Source organism: Eptatretus burgeri, chromosome 18, assembly GCF_056783735.1.
Source record: "Eptatretus burgeri isolate ZD-2024b chromosome 18, Ebu_testis_v1, whole genome shotgun sequence".
Lineage (NCBI taxonomy): Eukaryota > Metazoa > Chordata > Myxini > Myxiniformes > Myxinidae > Eptatretus > Eptatretus burgeri.
In genome coordinates this window covers 5,650,097-5,674,142 of record NC_140978.1, presented here as the reverse complement: position 1 = coordinate 5,674,142, position 24,046 = coordinate 5,650,097, and the positions used below count along the sequence as shown (strand labels likewise).

The window sequence follows — 24,046 nt, the reverse complement described above, 5'->3', positions numbered from 1 at the left end:
AAGTTATGGTTGGATGGTAACAAAACTTGGTGGATGAGTTTGGCATGTGACAAGAACAAGCCGATTAGATTTTTGGTTCAGGTCTGGATGCAGATCCGGCCCTTCAGTGGGATACAAAATGTAAACTGTTCATCCTGGCTGAGGTACGTGCTCTCCCAAGTGTCTTTATAGTTCTTAGTGTAATGCCTGGTGACTTCGTTATTCTTCAGCCCGCGTTGGGTTTCAGCTTTCACAACCACGATTTGATGAATGCTCCTAAACCAAAATCCCACCGGTACGACGACATCTGGAGTCACAACCATAACCAACAGAAAGAAAATAAATAAATAAAAATAAATGATAAAAACATAAATTATTATTACTGTTCTGATATTCATATTGGTCATCATGTCACAACATAGTGCGATTATGGTGCCAAAACAGACATACTTAACACGGAGTTGATAATGTGAAATTTTCTGGTGACCAGTTTTGCACTGTGCAGTGCACAAGCATTGAATTAAATATATACTGCACTCAAAATAATTTTTTTAATCCCAATTTTTGTTCAGTTAGTGAGTGGTCAAGTTTTGCACGTGTACTCTTTGATCCGACACTTAAACTGAGTGGCGGCGAGAAGATTTCAAGTTTCTCAGGACAAATACAAGTTTACAAGACAGTCAGCTTTACCTCCACTGTGAAGAAGAATCGTTTATTGTAGTTTTCATCTGCTCAGGGAGCTTCATTTAGCAATCCAATTTGGTTTTTCCAGAAAAATCAGAAATTGACCGTAACCGATGTTTTTACTGAGATTGACTCAAATATTATTTTGACTTCAAAGTCGGTTGCAACCAGATCAGAATTTGACCTCATGACCTCTCGGATTACTTTACTCAACCAATACACCATTGTTCCTGAAAAAAAAAAAAAACCACTTCCAAGTTCTAACTCCTAATTAGTTTCACAGATACCATTTTGGATTCAATCACGATCACTCATGTCCTCTTTCAACACACCATGGGGCCGGATTTCAGACCCAGTTTCCCCTCGGCAGTTGCAGATGACGGATGCATCTTCGCTGTGCCTGCACTGCCCACCACCATGTGGCCAACGCAGGCAGGCGGTGAGGGCGGGTTCACTGCCCTCACATGCCAAAGCCTGGAGATGTATGGGGCCCGAGCCCTGACCAAAATAGGCCCAATGCAGAGCCTTAGCTGGGCCCCTGAAGTTGAAGTTCAGGTTGTGGTGGATGCCAGCAGAAAGGCGCAATAAGTGGAAACAAAGAGAATACCATGAGAGTTAAGAGCAATACGAATTAAAATCAAGTTTCAGAAAAGATAATAATCAATGAGTCACAATAAATCGTACTATATTACTAGTTTATGTGGTCACTTGTCTTGAGCATTCATTTTACTTGGCCATAAAGAATAGCCAAAATAAAGTGCACCTGACTGCAAGGGGAATACTGAACGCACTGTAGATGACCTCATGCAAAGCAGCTCCATGCAGCGAATAAAAGCATGACCTCATGTGGCTCACCTTATCAATTAATTCTGCCTCCTGTCAAATAGTCGTCCTAATGATTGATCCAATAAATAAATAAATAAATAAAATTGTGTGCACATTTTCTGGTGAGCTGTTCATTTGTAAATAGTAGGTGTTTCGTCATTTATGTTGCAATTATAGCAAAACTGTGGCGCAGTAAAGCATCTGCAATATCTGGCTTTTCCTCTTCACTGCATGTCATACTATCTCAAACTTCTCAGTTCGCCAAGAACTGGGAGGGGAACCGGGAGGATATCTGAGTGGCAGCGCACTCACATCAGTGTCTTAATCTGGGTTCTTGTCAGGCATACCGGAAACCAAGACTCCGGCATGCAACCACTGCATCCTCGTCGGTCCAGCCGTCATCACACACTGTCCCCCAGACCCCCTGCAGGAACACCTCCACCCGGCCTTCTCCAGCCCAACTGCCACCCATCAGCCGCACAAGTGGCCCAACAGGTGCTGCCTTTGATAAGGTGTGCATTTCATCTGTTAAGATCGGATACAATTTGGCTTAGTCACCACAGTTACATTTATATACATGACTCAAAAATCTACCATTGCAACAAATTAGTAAACTAATGTTTAAAGTTGTGGTACATTAAATTGTTAACTTCTTGAAAATCAAGTTCAGACGCATGCACGCACGCACGCACACCTTTTTTTCCTTTATCCTAAATTTTATAATATTTAATGCCACTTGGATGATGCAAGAAGACAAAGCTTCAAATTTTGTTCAATGAAATGGTAAGATGCAAGGTTTGCCTATTGCTAAATATAAAACACCTTGCTCTGGAAAAGGACATTTCTCCACTGAAATGGGCTTGTGGCATACACGTATTATTCTGGTACTGTTCAGAAAACAATACTGTAAATGAGGTTGCTCATATTTTTAATAAGTTACTTCCAAAATGTGTAATTGGCTATTATCCAATGAGTGATAGGATAATCACTATCTGTTTAAATACTAAACCTGTAAACATTTATATAGTACAGGTACACACTCCATCGGTTTAACAGTATCGTTCAATCACAATTTCTCCAACTGAATGTGTGAAGCAGTGAGTGGTCTTCTGATATAGAAATATTATAATCATCCAACATCAACGGAAAGGGTCTCCTCGATGTCTCCAGAAGCAGTAGGGAAAAGGTCTCGTCGATTAAAGTGAAGCCAAGATCATGGGTAAATTTGGATCAGTAAGTAAGAATCAAAGTGATCGAAGAAAGGCGTGTTTGCTCAAGAAAAGTGACTGGAGAGAATGTGAAAACAAGAGAACAGTTTTTATTTCAGATGCAAGCAAATCTTTTCTGAACGTGATACATGGAAGACTTCGTTAGTTAGGAGTTTAGTGTATAGTGTATAGTGTATACCTATACTACATCAGTTGTATGTAGTGTAGGAAGAAGAGACCACGGCTTTGGATGGGGGTTGACCTGAAATGGTGGTGAACAACTGCTTGAAGACCGGGAGAGAAGAATGAGATCAAAGAGAGTGTGGAAAATGGTTCCACAGGCTGGAACAAAAAAAGGAAAAATGAGTGGAGGTAAGCAGTAGTTCTGGATTTAGGCAGTTTTACTGGGAGGGGTTGCTGGTGGACCGCGTGTGTCTTGCGGTTACTTGGCGGGAGGGTGGAGGGGGACAGAGCACAGAGAGGACAGAGGGTGCAAGACCAGAAATGAGGCTGACAAAGCCAAAGACAACTGACCTGTTGATGATGGCAAAGTGAAAGACCCATAGACTCAGCTTTATCGTGAGAAATTCCAATGATTTTGAAAGCCTTGGTTTCCAAGGCATCAAGTTGAGCAAGATGTGGGGCAAGGGAGCCAACCCAGAGGGAAGAGCAGTACTCCATAAAGCTGCAGATGAAAGCTTTGTCGGTTATAGGAGCTCAGGTGTGCCAAGAAAGGACTTTGCACGATGGAGGATGCCCAGATGTCTGGCTTTGGGGGCCACCTTTGAAATGTGGCTTCCCGAAGAGATATCACGGCTGAGAGTGAGACCCAATAGTATGAGTGAGACCCAAGAGTCTTGGTTTCCGGTATGCCTGACAAGAACCCAGATTAAGACACTGATGTGAGTGCGCTGCCACTCAGATATCCTCCCGGTTCCCCTCCCAGTTCTTGGCGAACTGAGAAGTTTGAGATAGTATGACATGCAGTCAAGAGGAAAAGCCAGATATTGCAGATGATTGAACCTCTTCAAGACGGTTGTTAAGAAAGCAGATTGAAGGGTTTGCGGTACGGTCCTTTCGGAGAGAGAGATAGAGATAGAGATAGAGATAGAGATAGAGATAGAGATAGAGATAGAGATAGAGAGAGATATATATATATATATATATATATATATATATATATATATATATATATATATATATATATATATATATATATATATATATATATATATATATATATATATATATTACTTCCAAGAATTGAAAGACATATTCCAAGTGTTTGACCAGTTTGTGATTTTGTCAAAGTCCGAGGAGAGGGAACAGGCTGCTTCCTGTCTGTCAGAAGGATGAGGGATGTCATGGCAGAGAGTTGAGTCATCATCAAAGAGACAAAGAGGATTTTCCAGAGAGTAAGTGAGATCATTGATGAATATTAGGAAGAGGATGAGGCCTAGAACACTGCCTTGGGGGTAATCCAGCCTTGACAGGGAAAGGATAAGAAAGGATTCCATCGAGAGCCACACATAGGTGATGAGAGTGGAAGAAGTCAGTCATCAAAGAGTGGAGTTGACCTTAGATTCCACATGCAGACAGTTTGGAGAGTAAGGCAGGATGCTAGAATGTATTGAAAACTCAAGATATGTCCAAAGAGACGGCCCAGATCTCATGACTGATGTTGAGGGCCTCCATCCATTGTTGGGAGAGTAGAAGCTGTATGTCCAATGTGGAGTAACCAGGTCTGAATCTGAATTGATGATCTGAAATTAGGCTGTTGGACAAAAGGAATGATTTTATGTCAACTGTGATGATGGATTTCATGACATTGCTGGTGAATGGAAGTTCAGCAAGCTAATTGGTCTGTCGTTAAGGGGATACATTTTTGCACTTTTTTATGTAATGCTGTGATGTTGGCTGATTTCCAAGCAGATGGAAGATGGCTTGGGGTAAATGACAGGGTGAAAAAGGGCAGAGAGAGGAAGATCCCTTTGTGTATAGCCTTTTTGGCTGCTGGTTACATCATTAGTTAGGGGCACGGCTATGCCGCTGATGCAGTGCCCCTATTACCAGTACACTGGTGCTCATTTTGCCGACCTCAGAAGGATGACAGGCTGAGTCACCCCCCTGGTGTTATTTTAGCAGCCAATGGGACTCAAACTCAGGACCCTAGGATCCCAAGCCGCCACTCTAACCGCTAAGTCAACGCCAGACTTGGAGAGAGGAAGTGCAAGAGCAGGGTTCTAGGACATATGAGCTTATGTAGTCTGGTGCAGTTGCAGAGTCAGTCAATGGTTGCCAGAAATTTTTCACCGACTCAGGTGCAAAAGACAGACTCCAGCAGCAGTTGGGGATGACTGTGAAGGGTGGGTACAGAGAGTAAGAGAGGGGTTTGGGACAGAAGACTTTGAAGCAAACACAGAATTGAGGCATTCGACCTTCTCACGAGCAGAGTTGGCTGTGGTGCCATTTGAAGTGAGGGAAGGGATGGAAGGGGAGCATACTCCAGAAACTGACTTTACATGGCGCAACCAGGTTATAGGAGGAGGCAAGTTTGAAAGTTCATTCTTGAGATTGAACAGATGTTGTTTTCTGGTTCTCCTGAGAATAGACACACGCTTGTTGCGGGCTTTGTGGAATGATCTGAGGTTGCCTTCGGTTGGATTTGCCTTCCAGGAGGAGAATGCAAGTTGTTTTAAAGCAACTGCCTTACCACAGGATTAAGATTACCAAGAGTGGGAGGATGAGTAAGATAACTGAAGATGAGATGGCATGAATCTGTGCATCAGAGAGAACAGGTTTCTGTCGAAGAATTCCCAGGCTGAATCAATATCAATGGTGGTAGATATAGGAGACCAGTCTTGAAGAGAGATGGCTGCCTGTAGTCCCTGCCAGTTTGCTTCAGTGAACTGGCAGACTCGTCGGCAATGAAGCTGGTTACTGAGATTGGCCAGAGAGATGTACGTTGAACTTCACAAGCACATGATCAGATGAGCCAATTGGAGCAGAGGACGAGACTTGTTCAGAGTATCGGTGATAACTCACCTTTTCTTGATGAATGACACCGTAGGATATTTAATGTTCACCAACTAATGTTGGCAGACAGGATGCCCAGTTTCACATCCATCTGAGGGATGGCATACACATTGATGCGTTGCCCTGCCTGCGAGACACCAGGATGACAGTTTGTCGCTGGGCCAAGATTCAAACCAGGCGAGACGGCTCAGGGGCGAGTGTGCATACCTCTAGGCTATAATGCCAGCCCTATCCTAGACTGAGACCGAACCCAGAATGGGAGTTACGAAAAGCAAGCTGGATTTGTTAATGGAAGGAGTACCAAAGATAACAACACTCATGATACTATCACAATATTAATGTTATAAGAAAACAGCATTAAAACTAATAATATAAACACTCCACAAGGAGGGTTTTCCTCCTTGGACAAACGCCATGTTAATGAGTATAAATAGCTTATCGTGGCATTTTGTGGGACAACCCGACCAGCAGTGAACTAGAACAGCACTCTTCGATATTTGCGACATCAACTGATATGCCTCTGCCTACATTATTACATAATTATTGCAGATGCTTTGGAGGAGGAGTGGAAGAAGTACGGAGAGGCATTTACGGGAATTGCAGACGTTTTGTGTGGTAGGACGTCAGGAAAGGGTGCATCGTCTGGGGATATAAACCAGGTATGGTGGACGGAGGGGATAGCAAAGGCAGTTGGTGAAAAGAAAGAGGTTTGGAAGAGGATAGAGAAGATCAAGGATAGGGGGAGGCAGCTGGATGCAGGGCTTATGCAACTGTATGGGCAGAAGAAGAAAGCATCAAGGAGAGCTGTGGATAACATGAGGAATGAAATGGAAGAGGAGGTGCACAATTGGAAGAGGATGGTGGGAGGAAGAGATATATAAATTGGCTCATGACAGGGATGAGGATGGTCAGGACATGAAGAGGGAGGGGAGGGAGCGATTGAGGATGGAGGTGGGAGGCGAGTGACAGAGAGGGGGGCATTATTGTAGGTGTGGGAATTGCATTTCAAAGAGCTGTTGAACTGGGAAGGAAGCAACGGCGAGCTGGAGCTTCCGTGTTATGGATAGGGGGAAGGGGAGTTGGTGGAGATCACAGAGGAGGAAATGCGGACGGCATTGAAGAGGATGAAGAAGGGGGGGGGAGCACCAGGCATTGATGGGGTGTGTACGGAGATGATAATTGCAGTGGAAGAAGTCGGAGTCAGTTGGACGAAGAGGCTGTTGAACATATGTATGAGAGAGGGTTTAATTCCGGACGAGTGGAGGACAGGGTTAATTGTGCCGATATGGAAGTGAAAGGGCAATGTTCAAGATCCGGGGAAGTACAGGGGAATTACGCTAATAAATAACGTAATGAAGGGACTGGGGATGATTCTGGATGGGAGGATAAGGAAGAGGGTGGGGATGGAGATTGGAGAAGAGCAGCACGGATTTAGAAAGGGTAGGGGGATGACAGACGGAATGTTCATGCTGAGACAGCTGGTGGAGAAGAAGTTGGAGATGCAAGGTGAGATGGCATTGGGATTTGTGGACCTGGAGATGGCCTACGGCAGACACTGTCCTGAGAGAGATGGTGATGGCGACTCTAAGATGGATGGGAGTGCTGGAATCAGAAATTAGGTTGGTGGAAGGGATGTACAATGGAACGAAGGGAAGAGTTTGTTTGGTCTTGGGATGTCTGAGGAGTTCAGTGTGAACATTAGTTTGAGGCAGGGAAGTGCTCTCAGCCCACTCGTGTTTATCATGGTGATGGAGCTGGTGAGTAGAAAGGTGACATTGAGGGATAGTATGGGGTGATGCGGTAAGCAGATGATGTGGCTGTTGTAGTGGAGAGTGGGTGGGAGATGCAGGAAGTACTGGGGGAGTGGTAGGAGGCATTTGGAAAGCATGGGCTGAAGATGAGTACTGAGAAGACCAAGGTGGTGTAAAATGAATTGAGGCATTGATGAATTGAGGAAGACTGAGGCAGCTAAGAAAATAAATGAATATTAGGTTAGAGGGGAAGGAGGTCAGCCAGGGAAATTGGTTTGAGTATCTGGGAGGAACAGTAACCGGGGATGGTAAGTCCAAGACAGACGTGTGAAGGAGGATTCAGGTGGGTGCAATTGCATGGAGGAGGGTGGAGGAAGTAAAATTCAGACAGAAAGATATCAACAAATTTGAAAGGGAAAGTTCTGATATCATGTGCTATGCTGACCTACCTTTACGGTCTGGAAACGGTCACACTGACAGAGTGAAAACAACAGAGGCTGCAGCTTTGTAAAAACAACTGGGTCAGGAGGAATGTGGGAGTGAAGAGGGTGGATAGGAGGAGGATGGATGAACTGAAGGAGGAGATTGGTGTGCAGATGAGTTTGAAGGGGAGATTGGTCAAATGCCGGCTTATATGGGCTGGACACTTGATGCGGAAGGGGGAAGAGAGAATGGCAAAGACAGCAGATTGGTTGAGGGAACAAGGTAGGAGGAAAAGAGGTAGACCATGGTTGAGATGGGAGGATTGTGTGAAGAGGGTATCCATAAGGGAGGAGTGGTTGGAGAGTGGAGAGAGTTGGCTGAGGATAGAGGGTGGTAGAGGAGTATTGTAGTCAGGGCAGGGCAGAAGCATGGTGCCATCGGACCTCACCCCTTATGAAGGAAAGATGAAGAGAAGAATACATACTTGTTCCAAGTTTGATTTAAATCTATTCAGCTGTTTTCAAGTATCACATTTTTACCTGACATGACCTCTGACCTTTGATATCTTGATGCCGAAATCGAAAAAGTTCATCTTTGTTTCATAATACGTATACTGTCGGACCCCGCTATTTGCGGATGACAAATAACCGACTCACCAAATGTCTGGCTTTGGGGGCCACTGGCCCTTTGGGTAACTGGTGTAATTAAAATGTACTGGGACATTAAATTAAAATGTACTGGGCTTTGGGGGCCATTGCATCAAAGTAACTGGTGTAATTAAAATGTACGATCCCAAATCGTCCCTGGAAAATGCTGCGAATGTCGAATCCGCGAATGTCGGAGCATTCTTTCAGTTGGACAAAGGGGGATAGGTTCTTGGCGGTTCATGATTCATAAGAGAAAATAAAAAATCCCATGAAAAACCACGAATACACCCACGAAGACCATGAATACTCCCGCAAAAAAACGTGAATACACCCATGGAAAACCACAAAATGACGAAAAAAATGCCCTACCACAAAAAAACAACAACACAATGCCCGCGACAAACTGCAAAAAACCGTGAATATGTGAAAACAAATGTGAATACTTGAAGCACAGGGCCACAAATGTAGAAGCAGATCACATTTTATGAACCGCGAATACCCAGCATCCACGAATGGCGAATCCACAAAAAGCGAGATCTGACCGTATACTTACACCAAGTTTGGTCGAAATCCCATCACAGGTTCACAAGTTAGCATGGTAACAGGACTTTAACCTAACATGACCTCTAATCTTTGACCACTTGACCACATAATCTAATCAGTTTCTCTTTACATCATTATGCATACTTGTACAAAGTTTGACTTGCATCCCTTCAGCTGTTCTTAAGTTATTTCGGGAACGAAAACCTATCACGGATTCCAACTTTTGCCCTGTTGAGGTCGACATATAATTCGTTCATCTTTGCATCACAAAATATAATCATCCCAAATTTGATCAAAATCCCATCACTGGTTCACAAGTTAGCGCGGTAATAGAATTTCTATTTAACGGGCCATTTGACCTCAATCCATCCATATATCCATTGGAACCATACTCTGTGCAGAGTGTTGGTGCTGCCTAAGCAGTCTCCTTGCTATTGGACACAATACTGGACGGGTCGCCACTCCGACATAGGCTACCAGCAAGCTGGCACTCATTTTGCCGACATCGGAAGGATCACAGGCAGAGTTAACCCCACCTGGTATTAGTTAAACAGCCGAGTGGGACTTGAACTCAGGATCCTAGGATCCCAAGCCTACCACCCTAACCATTAAGCCAACACCAGGCATACATTTGATCTCTTGACCTCATAATCTAATCAGTTAATCTTTGCATCATTATACATACTTGTACAAAGTTTGACTTAGATCTCTTCAGTCGTTCTTAAGTTATCGCAGGAACGAAAACCTATCATATCACAGACGCACAGAAGGACGCCAGACGTACAACCCAAAACCAATACCTCCAGCGATTTCGTCAGCGGAATCATAAAAAATTTGTAAACCACAAACACACATGATTACCTTTTTTTTTAAGTCACTACTACTGTTTAACACCAAACTGAAAGAAATTTGGAGGAATCCCGAATTCCTTGAGGCATTCAAAGCTCATCTCATCCATCACAGACAAACGGACCCGAGCCTATATCTTCTGTAATCTACATACCCCGGAGAGGATAATAACATGACCCTTCCTGCCGCTACCGTAGGGAGTGGGTGCACTGGTGACTGGTGTAATTGAAATGTACAACCCAGGTTTAACTCGTGCTGAAATACAATGCGAAGAACAGCATTTTGGCACTAAAATCTCTTATATTGTAAAACCACTTGTTTTATGGGTAATTTTGCTTGATTTACATAAGGTGCATACAAAGAATTTACAATCTCCTATAAAACTGAATTGAAATACACACTGAGTGTATAAATCGAGTTTGGATTCATATGGCCTTGGATGGACCAAATGGCCTCCTCCTGCATCAAAGTAATTCCTTGTGGCTGTTCCATAAACAATGCCAGAAATAATGAGCCAAAAGCATATTTCTTCATTTCAATGATAATTCATGTGATGTCCTGTTTTAAGCAATTGCCATATCAGTATGGCTGAAAAGTACATTTAATGATGACAATCAGACGTACAGCAAATAAAGCATTTGAAGGAGTGTACCAACAATGCAACTTCCACTGAATGTTATTTCAAAGTGTATTTGTTTATTTTATTTTTTTCATAAATGCAAACAGGCAGCCATGAAATATATGACTACTGCTATGAGCTGTGGGGTTGGAAGGGTGGGTGTAGCAAAATGGGCAAGTTGTGTTTTGTTTTTTTAGGCCTTCATTGTTTATTGTTTATTTACATGACGACAGTCTTATTGTGCTGCACCTTTGATGTTTTTGTCTGTGTCTTCTTGCCTGTCTGATCTAGTGTCTTTTGATTGTGATTGTCTTTTGCCTGACCAACCCCTTGCGAGTAGGAAACCCTTGAAACGGCACATGTAACTTGTGAAGGAAGTGGTCTTTGGGTTGAATTAATTAATTAATCTCAAACTTATTCGGATTAGTCCTTTTGGAAATCCTCTAAAAGCAGGTTGGGAGCTCATTAAAGCAGTTGGTGACTTCATCAGAAGCGTAGGTGAAAGAGAGGTCGATTTTAACGAGGGCTCTGGCACAGTGTGAGTAGACAAGTTTGAAAGTTCTTATCTTGCGTGGAGGTGAAGTTGAGGCGATGGGTGGGGCAGGATTGTCTTGCATGGGCATTTCTGGAATATACTAGAAGGTTCCAGTGCTGTCTAAAAGTTATAGCACCATTGAAGAGGAGCAGATCAAGAGGAAGAGTAATCAGGGTATAAAGAAGCAAGCAAAGCATGATCTGCGTTCGATCAACTTTTCCATCTTGCCACCCAGGGTTCATAATGGAGCAGAATAATCTGGATAGTGGTGTTGTTGCTTGGTGCTGGGGAAGGGAGGGGTAACGATCTAAGCAGTGGCCATGTGTGGGAGGCTGGTGCTTCTTCGTGGCTTTCTCCAAATGTGTGCTGCATTTCTTCCATCCACATCTCTCCAACCACCACTACTGTAGCCTTCGAAGAGCAGACCACGAGACAGGGGGTTTACTCGCTGCTCAATTTGACTTGCTTTCAACAAGTCTTGCTTAAAAAAAAAAAAACTTGAATCAAGGCTAGACAGGTCAAAGGTGAAAATGCTATTTCTGACCTACACTATAAGCCCATAACAAATGTAAATTTGTGGTAACTCTTACTTAGGGAAAAAATAACAAAACATCAGCCAGATACACAAAGCCAGAAATATCTAATTGGAGTTTGGGATGCCATGAAATGGAACAAATGAGAGCCTACAATCATTTGATACAAAGGACTGCAGTAATTTAAGACTGTCCATACCAGTAAAGCATTCCTTTCTGTGTAATGGTTTGTCAAAATTCTCCAGTTCAGAAATCATGAAATGCAGAAATAATGTAAATCAGCAGAGAATGCTTTCTGTCCCATAATCTCAGTTCATCTATACTAAAAAAAAAGGCAATGTGTGTGTGTGTGTGTGTGTGTGTGTGTGTGTGTGTGTGTGTGTGTGTGTGTGTGTGTGTGTGTGTGTGTGTGTGTGTGTGTGTGTGTTGTTGATTTGGATCTTCATATGTGAGTTTCACAGTGTGGAATGGAGTCCTCCCAGGACGGGCTCAAAGTATGCACCTTCATTTCGGTGCGGGGTCATGATCCATGATCCACGGACCAAGCTGAAGTTTTTTTGAGTATGCGGGGTTCAGAAGGTGGAATGGATCCCTCTAACGTCTTGAAGTATCCACTGTCACGTGTGTTTCATCATTGAAGTGTGAAAGACACAATTCATCATTCTATGAGGTTCCTTGTCATCACTGGTACAACTTTGGCATTCTTCAGCTTCCAGGATCTTTTCACTTCATGCTTGGGGTCTTGGTATTTGGTCATTTTCTTGATTTCTGCATCGTTAGTCTAAAATTACTGGTATGAACACCCCAATTAGCAATGCCTTCTTCTGTCTTTTTTGTACCCAAGTATGATATCTGGTCGCAATGTTTTCGATGTTCACGCCAGATGGGATCATAAGGTCGTAAGTGAGCGGTACTTCAATGTTTTCAGTGATTGCTTTTGGTTCATTTTCCCACAAATTTTCTGGAACTGGATTGTCAAAGTTTTTGCAGATATACCAGCGGATTACTTTACAAACTCTGTTGTGTCATTGTGTGTTCAGCTGTTCTGACATTTTTTTTTCATGTTCGCTCATTAAGCATCACATATCATTCTCTTTGTTAACCCCACCTCCAACCCTCACCTGTCTTTTTTCTTCCTCCTCCCCTCCACCCTTCTCTCTCACTCTGTCCCCTCCTCACAAAATGCAGCCCTCTCCTCCCACACCTCTGTCGCTCTCTCTGTCACTCTCTCTCTCTCACGCACCCCTCCCTCCCGCAGTGAATAGCAATGGAACGGATCCCTCCCATGTCTTGAGGGCTCTCTTCAGGATTGTTAGGGCTAGGGTTAGGGTTAGGTTTAGGGTGAGGGTGAGGGTTAGTCACTCTCCCCACCTCTCCCCTAGCTCCCCTTTTGTCATCTTCTCTGCCTCCCCTCACCCCTTAGACCTGCCTCCTCTCTCTTTCTCCCCCCCCTCTTTATTGCCCCCATCAGTGAAGCAAAGTGCTGTATTTGCTAGTATTGAAATAATTATTGCCAATTTAGTTTCTCGATGTCGCCGACTGATTTATCTATCAATGTACCTTCATTAACTCCACCACCGAAGGTGAAGGAGGTTATGTTTACACCCCTCTCTGTCTGTTTGTTTGATTGTTTGTATGCAGGATATCTTAAAATGTTGCAAATATATCCGGATGAAATTTTGTAGACAGGTTCGGTGAATGACAAGGACGAACTCATTAGATTTTGGTGAAGATCCGGATCCGGATCAGACTGCAAAGTTTTTTTTTTGAAGTGATTATTCACCATTGAGAGATCGGGCCAAAAACGATATTTTACTGTATAGCATGATATTTCAAAAATGTATTGGGCCTGATATATTCTCGCAGATCAGGCATTATGTGGCTGAAGAGGTATGTGCTCTACTGAGTGCCCTTCCAGTTCATAATGTTTTGTCCCTGTTAATGCGCATGGTCTTCCGAGCACCTCACGATGGTGCCAACAATGCTTGACCACAGGCATATTCAGGGCAGATATTGGGAACTTGGCTTAGGTTTCAGTGTTAACTCTGTACCATTGGCCAAATCACAAAGTAGGATGTTGTGGTTTCCACCAGCTCAATGCCCATTTGATGAACGGTGTTCTCATTGATGTAACAACCTGCCTGTCAAACACCAAGGCGATGCCTCTTAAGAATCTATTAAGAATTGAAACCAACTTTGGACTAGACAGCTCAAAGTGAGTACGCTGCCTCTCAGCTATCGTGCCACCTGTTGGTTGTTACTTCACATCAATATAAAGTTTATATGACTATGTTTAGACGACTTCCTACTCCTGGAAAAAGTGCATAATACTGTGTCAATAAGTTTAAACTGGGGTTGCTGCATTTAGTGTTGTGGGAAAAGTTTACGAATGGCAAAGAAAAAATTCCTGCATCGAACAATAATGTCACAACATCTTCGAAAGTTAAAAAAACAATTAGTTTTGCAATTTACCAAGGGTAAATGTAGAACCTTACGATCACGATAGAGCTCAATCTTCCCTCAAAACAAGTATCTGACTTGAATGACATCATAATTGCCGGTGGTGTGATCAGGTGATTCACATAAATTATGACATCACTGACAAGCTGAGTCAGTTACCTTGCATGTTCGATCTGGCAGATTACTCACTCGAGGGCACTGAGCTGCAGGAAACCCCAGCGTCGTTGCGATGGCCACACTTGTGCCGGCGTTTGGTGCTGAGTGGACACTCGTCGAGGCTGATTTCATTGCCCGTACACTGCACACTCTTGATCCAGATGGGTCCTACACCTTCCCCATAGTGTGCTGAAGCCCGAGCCTTCGCTGGGCCTCTGTGGACAGTCAAGAGAAGCCCCAATGCAAATCATGATAAAGGGAAGTGAGAGACAAATAGCAAATGAAATAAAACAGACACCACATTGTAGTGATAGATCTCCATCAACAATGTACAAAAAAACAAAAAAAAAATCAGATCTTACCTTATATCATATCATAACTTTGTTACAAGGTACTTGCTAAGGATAAACAAATGACAATGCCCACTCTGGTGAACGGGAAAGCAATTTTAAAGAATACCTTGGTGGAATTTTTTTCAATTCCAGTGATATAAGGCTCATGGAGGAGCTTATGCATATATATCACGTGCAGGACAAGATCATCAAGATTGCTATCCTGCATGCGAGATAATATTGTTGCGGTTCTGGAAATCGCATGCTTGCAAGGCAATGGCATCCATCAAATAGTGGTCCCCAGGCAGTTATTTCATTAATATACGTGCAGTTAGACCTTTCCCTCATGTCTAATGGGTCAAACGGGACGAAGTGCGTTGTGTGGATCTCATAGTTAGGTCTGATTATATCTCTATCTTCATTCCAACTCTTTTCCTCTTATTCCTGGAATAAATCCAAGCAGGCACCACACCCAGACGGCCGCTTCTGAAAACCACAGCAACATCCTCCACAATAAGAATGCGTTCTCACGGAGGCCAGAAGAAGCATAACCTACACGACGGCTCCGCTGTGAGAATTCGGCGTCAATAGGGATTGTAGAACCAAACACGAAACGCCAACGCCATACAGGATGCATGGATTGCACGCGGCAAGTTCTTTTCAACTCATTCCTGCATCTAATAATTATATCCAATCGTTTCTTTCAATCCATGACACAGATCAGGGCCAGCACCGCGCACACCTCTGCTTGTGAAGATCACCACTGTGATCACATGTAGAATGTGATCATGTACAAAGATAACCACATGTACAATGGTGGACCCGCGCGCAGCCCCGTGATAATTTATCATCGTACAGCACAGGGCACAAATAGCGCACCTCTTCACTCAGGTCTGCGTGCTGATTACAATGGCATCTTACCATCACATTGTACGGGACGCACATGGTGCACATCTTTGTTCGGGTCTGTGCGCTGGTTCACGATGGCGTCCTACCGTCGATTCTTCGCTCACCACCACGGCCACCAATGTCTTCCGTGGACAGCAGACATCCTCCCGCACCTCCACCTCGATGCAGCTGCCACCAAGTAGAGACATGCTGTACGGCCCGGATCGCCCGGGCCGCATGGCGTACGGACGAAGCAAGCACATTGATCAGCACCAACCGCAGCGCGCTGGGAGTGCCCGAGCAGGCATGCGGGACCGGTGCAGTCCTCGGCTAGTCGAGGCCAGTTTTACAATTTCTTGAGTATGTATGGAGAAGGAGGGAACATAGCCTTGCTTGTTTAAAGTAAATAGGTATATCGGCTTAGTTATAAGACTCGTGAAATCTGATAATTTAAAGAAATAACAACAGATTTCAACGCTTATTTAGTCCGGACAATATCCGATCCTCAAAAACAGAAAGATTTTGATACTTTAATTATTCCGTGAGAGAAGGTCGAGGAAAATCATGTCATATAATGCATGAAATCGCTCCCAGCTCCTAATTTGAAAACTATCAAACTTACAAAAGCGATGTTTGCAGCAATTCACAGCGATGATCAACGGGCATTCGATAATATGAGTGAGGAAAGTGAAAAAAAAAACTTTACCTTAAAGAAATCGTTGCAGCCTGATTTAAGTCAAGGTAAGGTAAGGTTGAGCAGGCCAAAAAAACATGGCAGCTTCAGACCCCAGCGAAGTTACCAAGGAAATGCCTTTAATGTTACCCAGGAAATTCCCAGAGAGCGAGGTGGCCAAGGATCGCCTGGTAAAGGATATAATTAAATAAGGCCATTAATTATCTTCAAAAGGGGTGTTTTAATTAACCCAAACACCCAATTTTCACTCTTACACTTCCTTGGAATTTTCTTAGTTTGCATGCAAAGCTTCAGGCTGCTAGGTTTTATGGTTTTGGAGTCATGGAGGACACACACACACACACACACACACACACACACACACACACACACACACACACACACACACACACACACACACACACACACACTTATTGGTATTGATATTGTTGTGGTTACCAAATTCGCAAACCACCATTCAGGTCCCTTAGGTGAGATATCTCGGTAAGTACATGTGTAGTTAGGCCCAAACCCGTTGTCTAGTGGGAATACATGTCATTTATGCGTGCTGCGACTCTTCAGGATAGCCGTTTTTCTTTTACTATCTTTAATTTGGACCAACCGCCATGATTACCACCACCAGTCACAACATCAACCACCAACCACAACGCCGCTTCACCACAACCGCCACGACCTTCACATCACACCTCGCAACCGTCGCATCGCCACCGTTCTTGCGCCGCTTGTGGGTACCGGTGTTGGACTCGTGCAGGGCGCGCGCCGAACAGCGTGTACAAAATCACGGATTTTGTGCTTCAAAAACGGATCAAAAACGACACACGCCCACTTTTTGCCGTCCAATCGGTGAGCGAGGGGCGAATTGGCCCCGCCCCCAGGGCGTTGGAGGGCGATCGATATATGCAAATTTATGGATCAAAAAGCATTCACGCCCACTTTTTCTCGGGCCAATGGGGAGCGAGGTGAAAGGTCGAAGGGAGGGGGTCAAAGATGAGAGGGCGAAGCCACGGAGCTGATATAAGCGACCGTGTTCGTCAGTCCAGAGTAGGAGAGTCGAGAACAGAGAGTTAAGACTTCGCGGGCGGTGGAGTTGGCAAGAAGGAGCTGGGCGTCGTGTGCGTTGGAGTCGGAGCAAAAAGGGGACGGAGCTGTGGAGAGGCGGCGAGGGCAGACGAGGGGGTGCTCGCGTCGTGCAGGGAGCTGCACCCCAGGGAGGCCGACAGCGCGACCTGGCCGAGGTGGAGACGCTCGTCGCGGGATAATAAAAATCCTCTATACCCCGAGCATCAACAACCCCCTCCTGTTTCCCCCCGCGCTGAGATAGTGCGACCAAGGGGGCCCCTTTCCCACCCCCTACCAGACACTGCCCGCGAGGCCCGCGGAGTTGAGGCACCATCGCCGCTCCGCGTCTCATCACCAGACGGGTAGGCCCGACCCGGTCTCGGCCTCAGGCCCGCCTCATCCTTGAGGGTATTCTTTTCCTTGGTTTTGGGTATGTGTTGTCGGCGCCGTCTGTGAAGTAGAATTGTATAAGTGTTGCCGTGTGCTCGGTAGTCGGTATTAGCTCTGCATTGTGTTTTCGCTTTTACATTTGCTTTTTGTGTAAATTGCATTGTGTTTTTCTTTTCTGTGTGCATTTGGTGGAATTGTATATGTGTGCTTCCCGTGTGCCGCGAATAAATGTGCTTTGTGTTGAACTGTTTCCCGCTTCGCTTCGTCTTTTCCTCCATTGAATCCTCATCTTGCTTCACGTAAAGGGTTGGTAGTGGGCTGAATACGCCCGATAATTAATCGAACCGTCGAGGTCGACGATAACACCGCTCGGTTATCCCGATAGTACGGAACGGGTCGCTTAAGTGGCCCGTGTCCGAAGTCGACCTGCGCGAGGTGCGATCGCCCGGTCTACCCTCCGCGTGGGTACTTAGGTAGGTCGAATTTGGCGAGCAACCCTATCCCACGCGGGGGCTGATTGGCTCGATCGCGGTGAGACCGAAAGGTCCACCCGTGACTGGTTCCCGGCGTTAGTCCGAGAGGGTCACGACTGGATTGTCCGTCCGGTGGGCGACGTGCCGCGATTCGAGTTACGTGGCCGTCAGCACGCCGGCGGGCGCGAATCCGCAACAATATTGTTACGAATTTCGCCCGCCTGGCGTGCGATCGGCCGCGTACCTCTAATGGCAGCCGCGTCGCCCACCGGACGGACAATTCATTCGTGACCCTCCTGGAACTACCGCCAGGAGCCAGTCACAGGTGGGGGTTTAACTTCACCACAACCCAGTCCGCATTCTACCCGGCGAAATAGGGTGAATCGCCGAATGTCGATATACTTAAGTACCCACACGGAAAGCATACCGAGGAGAGTTGTACCACGCCGCAGGTCGACTTCGGACACGAACCGCTTAAGCGGCTCGTTCCGTGCTGCAGGGATAACCGAGTGGAGTTATCGTCAACCTCGATGGTTCAGATTATTTATTGGGTGTCTACACCCACTACCAATCCCTTACGTGATGCAAGATGGAACTTTCAATGGAGAAAAGGACGCAACAAAACGGGAAACAGTTCAACAAGCAAGCACTTTATTTCACACACACACACACACACACACACACACACACACACACACACACACACACACACACACACACACACACACACACACACACACACACACACACACACACACACACACACACACACACACACACGGCAAGCACGTATTCACAGCCATACAAAAATGCACATATAACAGTTAAAACAATAAAAGCAACGCAGAGCTACAACCAACTAAAAGGCAATTATATACAGCACAGTCACTTATACAGGTTTTATACAAGACTGGTGCCACAAACACACATACAAAAGCCTGAAAAGAAAAGAAAAGAAGTGACTTCCCTCATGGACCGTCGAGTCCTCCTCGCCTACTACCGTCAGCGCGGTCGCGCCTGGTTGCGGCCTCCCACGCAGCCGGCGAACCCTCTCCGGCATCCCTCGTTCGGACACGCAGGTCCACCACAGGCCGCACTGCGGCGCCTCCCGTACGCGTCTCCACCAACAGGCCGCGCCGGGCCACGAGCGTGGGAATGAGAGAGGAGGAAGGGAGCGCTTTGGAGAGCGAGACCCAAGGAGAGAGACCGAGCCTTTTTGGAGAGAGAGCGAGAGAGATCGAGCGTTTTTGGAGAGAGAGCTGGTGCCTTTTTCGGAGAGAGCTACAGCCAACATGAGCCACGATCAGAGAGGGTAAGCCTCGCGTCCGTTTGCCTTTTGTAAGGTGAGGCTCCACCCTTCGCCGCGCGGGGCTCCGCCCCGTTTGCGGCTCCACCTCCCTTCGAGGCGTTTCCAGAAGGCTCTCGAAGGGGGGCGTGCCCCCACTCCGACCGCCTCATGCCGGGCCTCCACCAATGGGGAGGGAGATGCCCTGCCCCCCTTCCCGTGCCGGCCTTGGCACCGCAGAGGGGTGTGCAAACCTGCGCACTAGCGCAGGTTTCTTTTTTTGCTGTTGTCGTTGGTTGGTTTGAAGTTGTTGGATCCAAAATAACGATAGAGAAAGAAAAATGGCTAACTCAAAGCATCGCAGCCCGGATGAATCACACATATTCCCCCTAAACAACAGGTGTGGAATAACTACACATGAACTTATCGATATATCTCACCAAAGGACCCTTTATGGTATATTGCGAATTTCCACAGCCGTAACAATATTGTTGTGCTCTCGGGGCTCGAGCCGACTACAAGGGGGAAATCCTTGGTTTTTCTCCCTCTCACCCAGACCTGAGGCCACCGTGAGCGAATAACGTCACCCCATGGTGGGTTGCAATGCAACTATGATACCTACGACACAACTACGAATGCCAATCAAGCGATCACAAGTCCCAGTGTCCGTACATCTAACAACCATTTAACTGAGGGTCCCCCCCGCCCAACTGGGGAACGCACCCTCGGCAAATGTACTATTTACCTTATCTGGTGATCTTGAATGCAGCCGAGCTGTCCCGTGAGCACACGCTGGAACTTGCAAACCGAACCATCGGGAATCTCAATCTCCCAAGCTATCTACATGCGGACAGTGCTCGACCAATGGTGGAAAAGACGGGCATGGACAGATCGGAAATAGGTTCAACAAGAACAGGTTCATTTACACAAGTGAGGAGCAGGAAAAAATAGGGGAGAAGAAACATAAGGATTTTAATGGTACAAGGAGAAATTAGGGTAAAGCAATTTGTACAGCAATGAGATCAAGAGACAGAGCAAACGTAGCAAACACCTTACCTACCACGAACAGTACATGAGCCCAAGCATTCACTACCGCTATTCAAAGCTGAGGGAGAGAAGTGCGAAAAAACATTGAGGTGTCTCGGGTGCGTGGAGAAGAGTGATGTGTGTGTGTGTGTGTGTGTGTGTGTGTGTGTGTGTGTGTGTGTGTGTGTGTGTGTGTGTGTGTGTGTGTGTGTGTGTGTGTGTGTGTGTGTGTGTGTGTGTGTGTACTGCAAGTGTATTTAAAAAGGGAAACTGAGAAAGGTGCAGCAGAAAAGATGTGTGAGGGGATAGCCTAAGCGTGCGATCCTACCAGATGTGTCTGTAATGTAGCTTGGTTTCAGTCATATTAATCAGTTTGGGTCTGCCCGCCCACTTGTAGCGTCGGCTCCTCGCTCGTGATGACAGTTCACGAGATAAAAACCAAAGGAGCGAAAGTGCCAAGAACCAGCAGTGCGACCTCGTGGAACAGTGTCCAGTACCTGTTGACGTCGTGCCTCAGGGTGTCCACAAACGACTGTTGAAAGAGTCGAGCAAATAAAACGATGTCGAAAGAGCCCGAAGGCACAAAGGACCATTGAAAGTCAGGTGTAAACGACCATTGAAAGACAGGTGTAAACGACCATTGCAAGACAGGTGTAAAACGACCATTGAAAGCCAGGTGTAAAACGACCGTTGCAAAAGACAGCCTCCTATGATTGTTGAAAGGAGCCACGAGCAAATGCTCCGGTGTTCGGTCTTCTATAAGGCCGGCCTGGAAGCTTCAAGAATGTGTGCATCATTGTGCGGGTTCTGCAGCAGATTGGCGTTCCTCCTCCCGAGGCCCGTCCATTCGAGTTTCTGCAGCGACTCCTCTCAGTCAGGTCTTCTGGCTGTCGTAAGAGTCGGACCTCGCTTGCCACTGCTTAAGGCGAGCAAGCATTCGGCTGGTTTGAGGCATGCAAGAACGATTATGGGGAAAGGAACGGAGCCAATTTCTCTCAGGTCAATGCTGACCAAACATCGCCCGGGCATGTGATCGCCATCACGAAGGCTCACAATGGGATTGAGGGTTGAGGGTTGCGGGATGAGGGATCTCCTTTAGAGCGGGGACAGTTTGAGGTTATGCAACTGTACTTAATGTCTTGATTGCCTGACGTGCGTGTGGGAAAAGATTGTGCCAAACTACACCCTGTATTAAATAAAAGTTTGTGTACTTACGTGTGGTATGAGAAAAGAGAAAGGGAGAGGAAATTAACGATAAAGAAAAGAGAGAGAAATTAATGAGAAAGGGAATGAAAGGAAGGGATTGGCACATGCCCCATCAAATGGCTGCTAACGCCTTGCCGACAACCTTCCATGTGCACAAGAAAAATAGGGGGGTGAATCCTAATCTACCCGTTCCAACGCAATTTGGATCCCACTGACCCGTCGAAAGGTAAGGGACTATTTAAACATTTATTATGGAAATAACTACGCTGAAGGTATATATAGAAGAACAAGAAGCGAATACTTCGATATCGCGCGGCTGGGGGTAGTAAAGGTCGAGGTTAAGAATGATGAAACAATTTTGCAGTTATAAAATTTAAATGTAGACACGGTGAATTAGCATGCATGATGGGAAGAGTTGTGACGTAGGACAAATTTCTATTTATAGCCCTCAGATCAAAGGGACGTACGTGGCCATAAGTGTGATAGAAGACGTGACAGAAGACACAGGACAGAATAGCCAATTATCTAACAGCGCGATGTCGCCACGCTGTAACGAGAGTTACAACGCTGTGCATCAACAACTAATTGAACAGGAAGATTATCACTTCCTTCTCAGAAAATCAACTTCCGGCGTCGCACAGAAAACGATTCAGCACAAAAAAACGTCGCTCTTCCGCATTAACCCCACCCACAATCCACCCGGCAATCTCGGCCCAAAATCCACCCGGTAATCTCTGCCCACATCACACCCAACAATAAGTGTGACAGAAGACACAGGACAGAATAGCCAATTATATAACAGCGGGATGTCGCTGCACTGTAAAAAGGTACTTTCAACCAAAAGTAAACTACATCTACTCCATCAATTTGAGAAATAAGCAAGAAGACACCCGGTCTCAGGCAACGTTTCACCTGCTTCACAGCAAGCTTTCTCAGGGCTGTCGAACTTGGTGATGGCAGAAAGTCTTTGAAAGTGTTGAGTTAGAACGGAAAGTCTTTGCTGTTCGCGATGATTGGTCACCACAACACTGGTATAGATACGTTGATGACACAATGATTGATCGCCACAACACTGGTATGTATTGCAAACATCGATTATCCATTTGCCATCGTGTACCGGGACAAAGTAGAACACCTGGAAAAAACTTGGTGATGTTTATCCCAGTCTAAAATTTATTAAAGACATGGAGAAGGACAGACTATTGGCTTTTTTGGATGTGGAGGTACACTGACAACATGACGGCTCCCTGTAAATATCTGTTTCTAGAAAACCAACCCACACCAATAAATTGCTCGATTTTAATTCGTGTAATGCTGTCTGTCACAAACGTAATGTTGCTCGCACACTAGCATCCCAGGCATGGACAATTTCATCGTACAAAGATGCTGCAATAAAAGAGATAACATGGCCACAGCACATTTTATCCAACAATGGTTACAGCAAGCTTTTTTTAAACTGAATTCAAGAAACCTTGTATCAAAACCAGCAAGGAACAAGAAATCATTGGTCGATGTATATTCTACCATATTCCTGGACCTCTCGAAAATAATTGCCAAAGTGATGCAAAGGGCACAAATTGGAGTGGCCTACAAACCACTATGCAATATCCACAGCACTATCACCAAATTAAAAGACCTCATTCCATCTGGTGATAAATCAAGAGTGGTGTACAGTACCACTTGTGATGGTTGTGGTCAAGCATAAGTTGGTGAAACTGGGAGAAGGCTGAAGTCACGTTTGGATGAACATAAAAGGGCAATGCGGCTGGGTAGGGCAGATCAGTTGCATGAAACCAGGTACAAACCTGTCACGAGTTTGACCTGGATGGAATACCAAGCACCATGTCCACCAAACACCAACCACTGATTATTGAAGCTTGGCACACCAAAGAACAGGGAGGGGGGGGGGTGAACCAGTGAAACGATTGATCTTACATCCCAATATAATACACTAATAAAGACATCAAGAAGGGGATGGTGTTAAACTAAGATGATAGACAAGAAAACCCCACCCATACACATACACCATCCAGGATTTCTTGTAGGTGCTCAACCAGAAGCATGTCAGTGGGGGAAAAAGGGTAGGACAGTCCTGACCACTCATGTGCATCATTATAACACCAGATCATGACGTTTGCAACATAGGAATGAGCAGGAACCCAATGATGATGATGATGTGGCTTTCTCTTATTCTAACAACAAAAAAGGTTCAATGATTCCTTGCATGACCGGAAGTAGGTCCAGTGGTTTAAAAAAAAAATAACGATAAAACGGCCACGTGCGCCAGCTTGGTTCCCCCCTGCTTGATGAAGCTTGTGGATCACAAGTGAAACGTGTCCCGAGGCTGACACTGCTCTTCCCATTTGTTTCAAAATTGGAGTGGAGTTATGTTATATATATATATATATATTTATTGGTTGGCTGTGCCTTCTTTTTAATTGAGGT

The 24,046-nt window shown here is 45.4% G+C and overlaps 1 protein-coding gene across 6 annotated transcripts in view; it reads right to left on the bottom strand.

Annotated features, from left to right (window-relative positions):
• Nucleotides 1-24,046, bottom strand: part of LOC147008515 (neurotrypsin-like) — a 99,514-nt gene that overhangs the window by 26,897 nt on the left and 48,571 nt on the right. For 5 of the 6 annotated variants that reach the window (XM_085864179.1, XM_085864177.1, XM_085864175.1 and 2 more), the window contains 3 exons: nt 14,282-14,463; nt 1,836-2,013; nt 996-1,201 (listed from right to left, as the gene is read on the bottom strand). In XM_085864179.1, coding sequence (XP_085720305.1) covers nt 996-1,201; nt 1,836-2,013; nt 14,282-14,463 — 566 coding nt within the window. The remainder of the gene's footprint in view (nt 1-995; nt 1,202-1,835; nt 2,014-14,281; nt 14,464-24,046) is intronic. The other variant, XM_085864180.1, reaches the window with a different exon arrangement.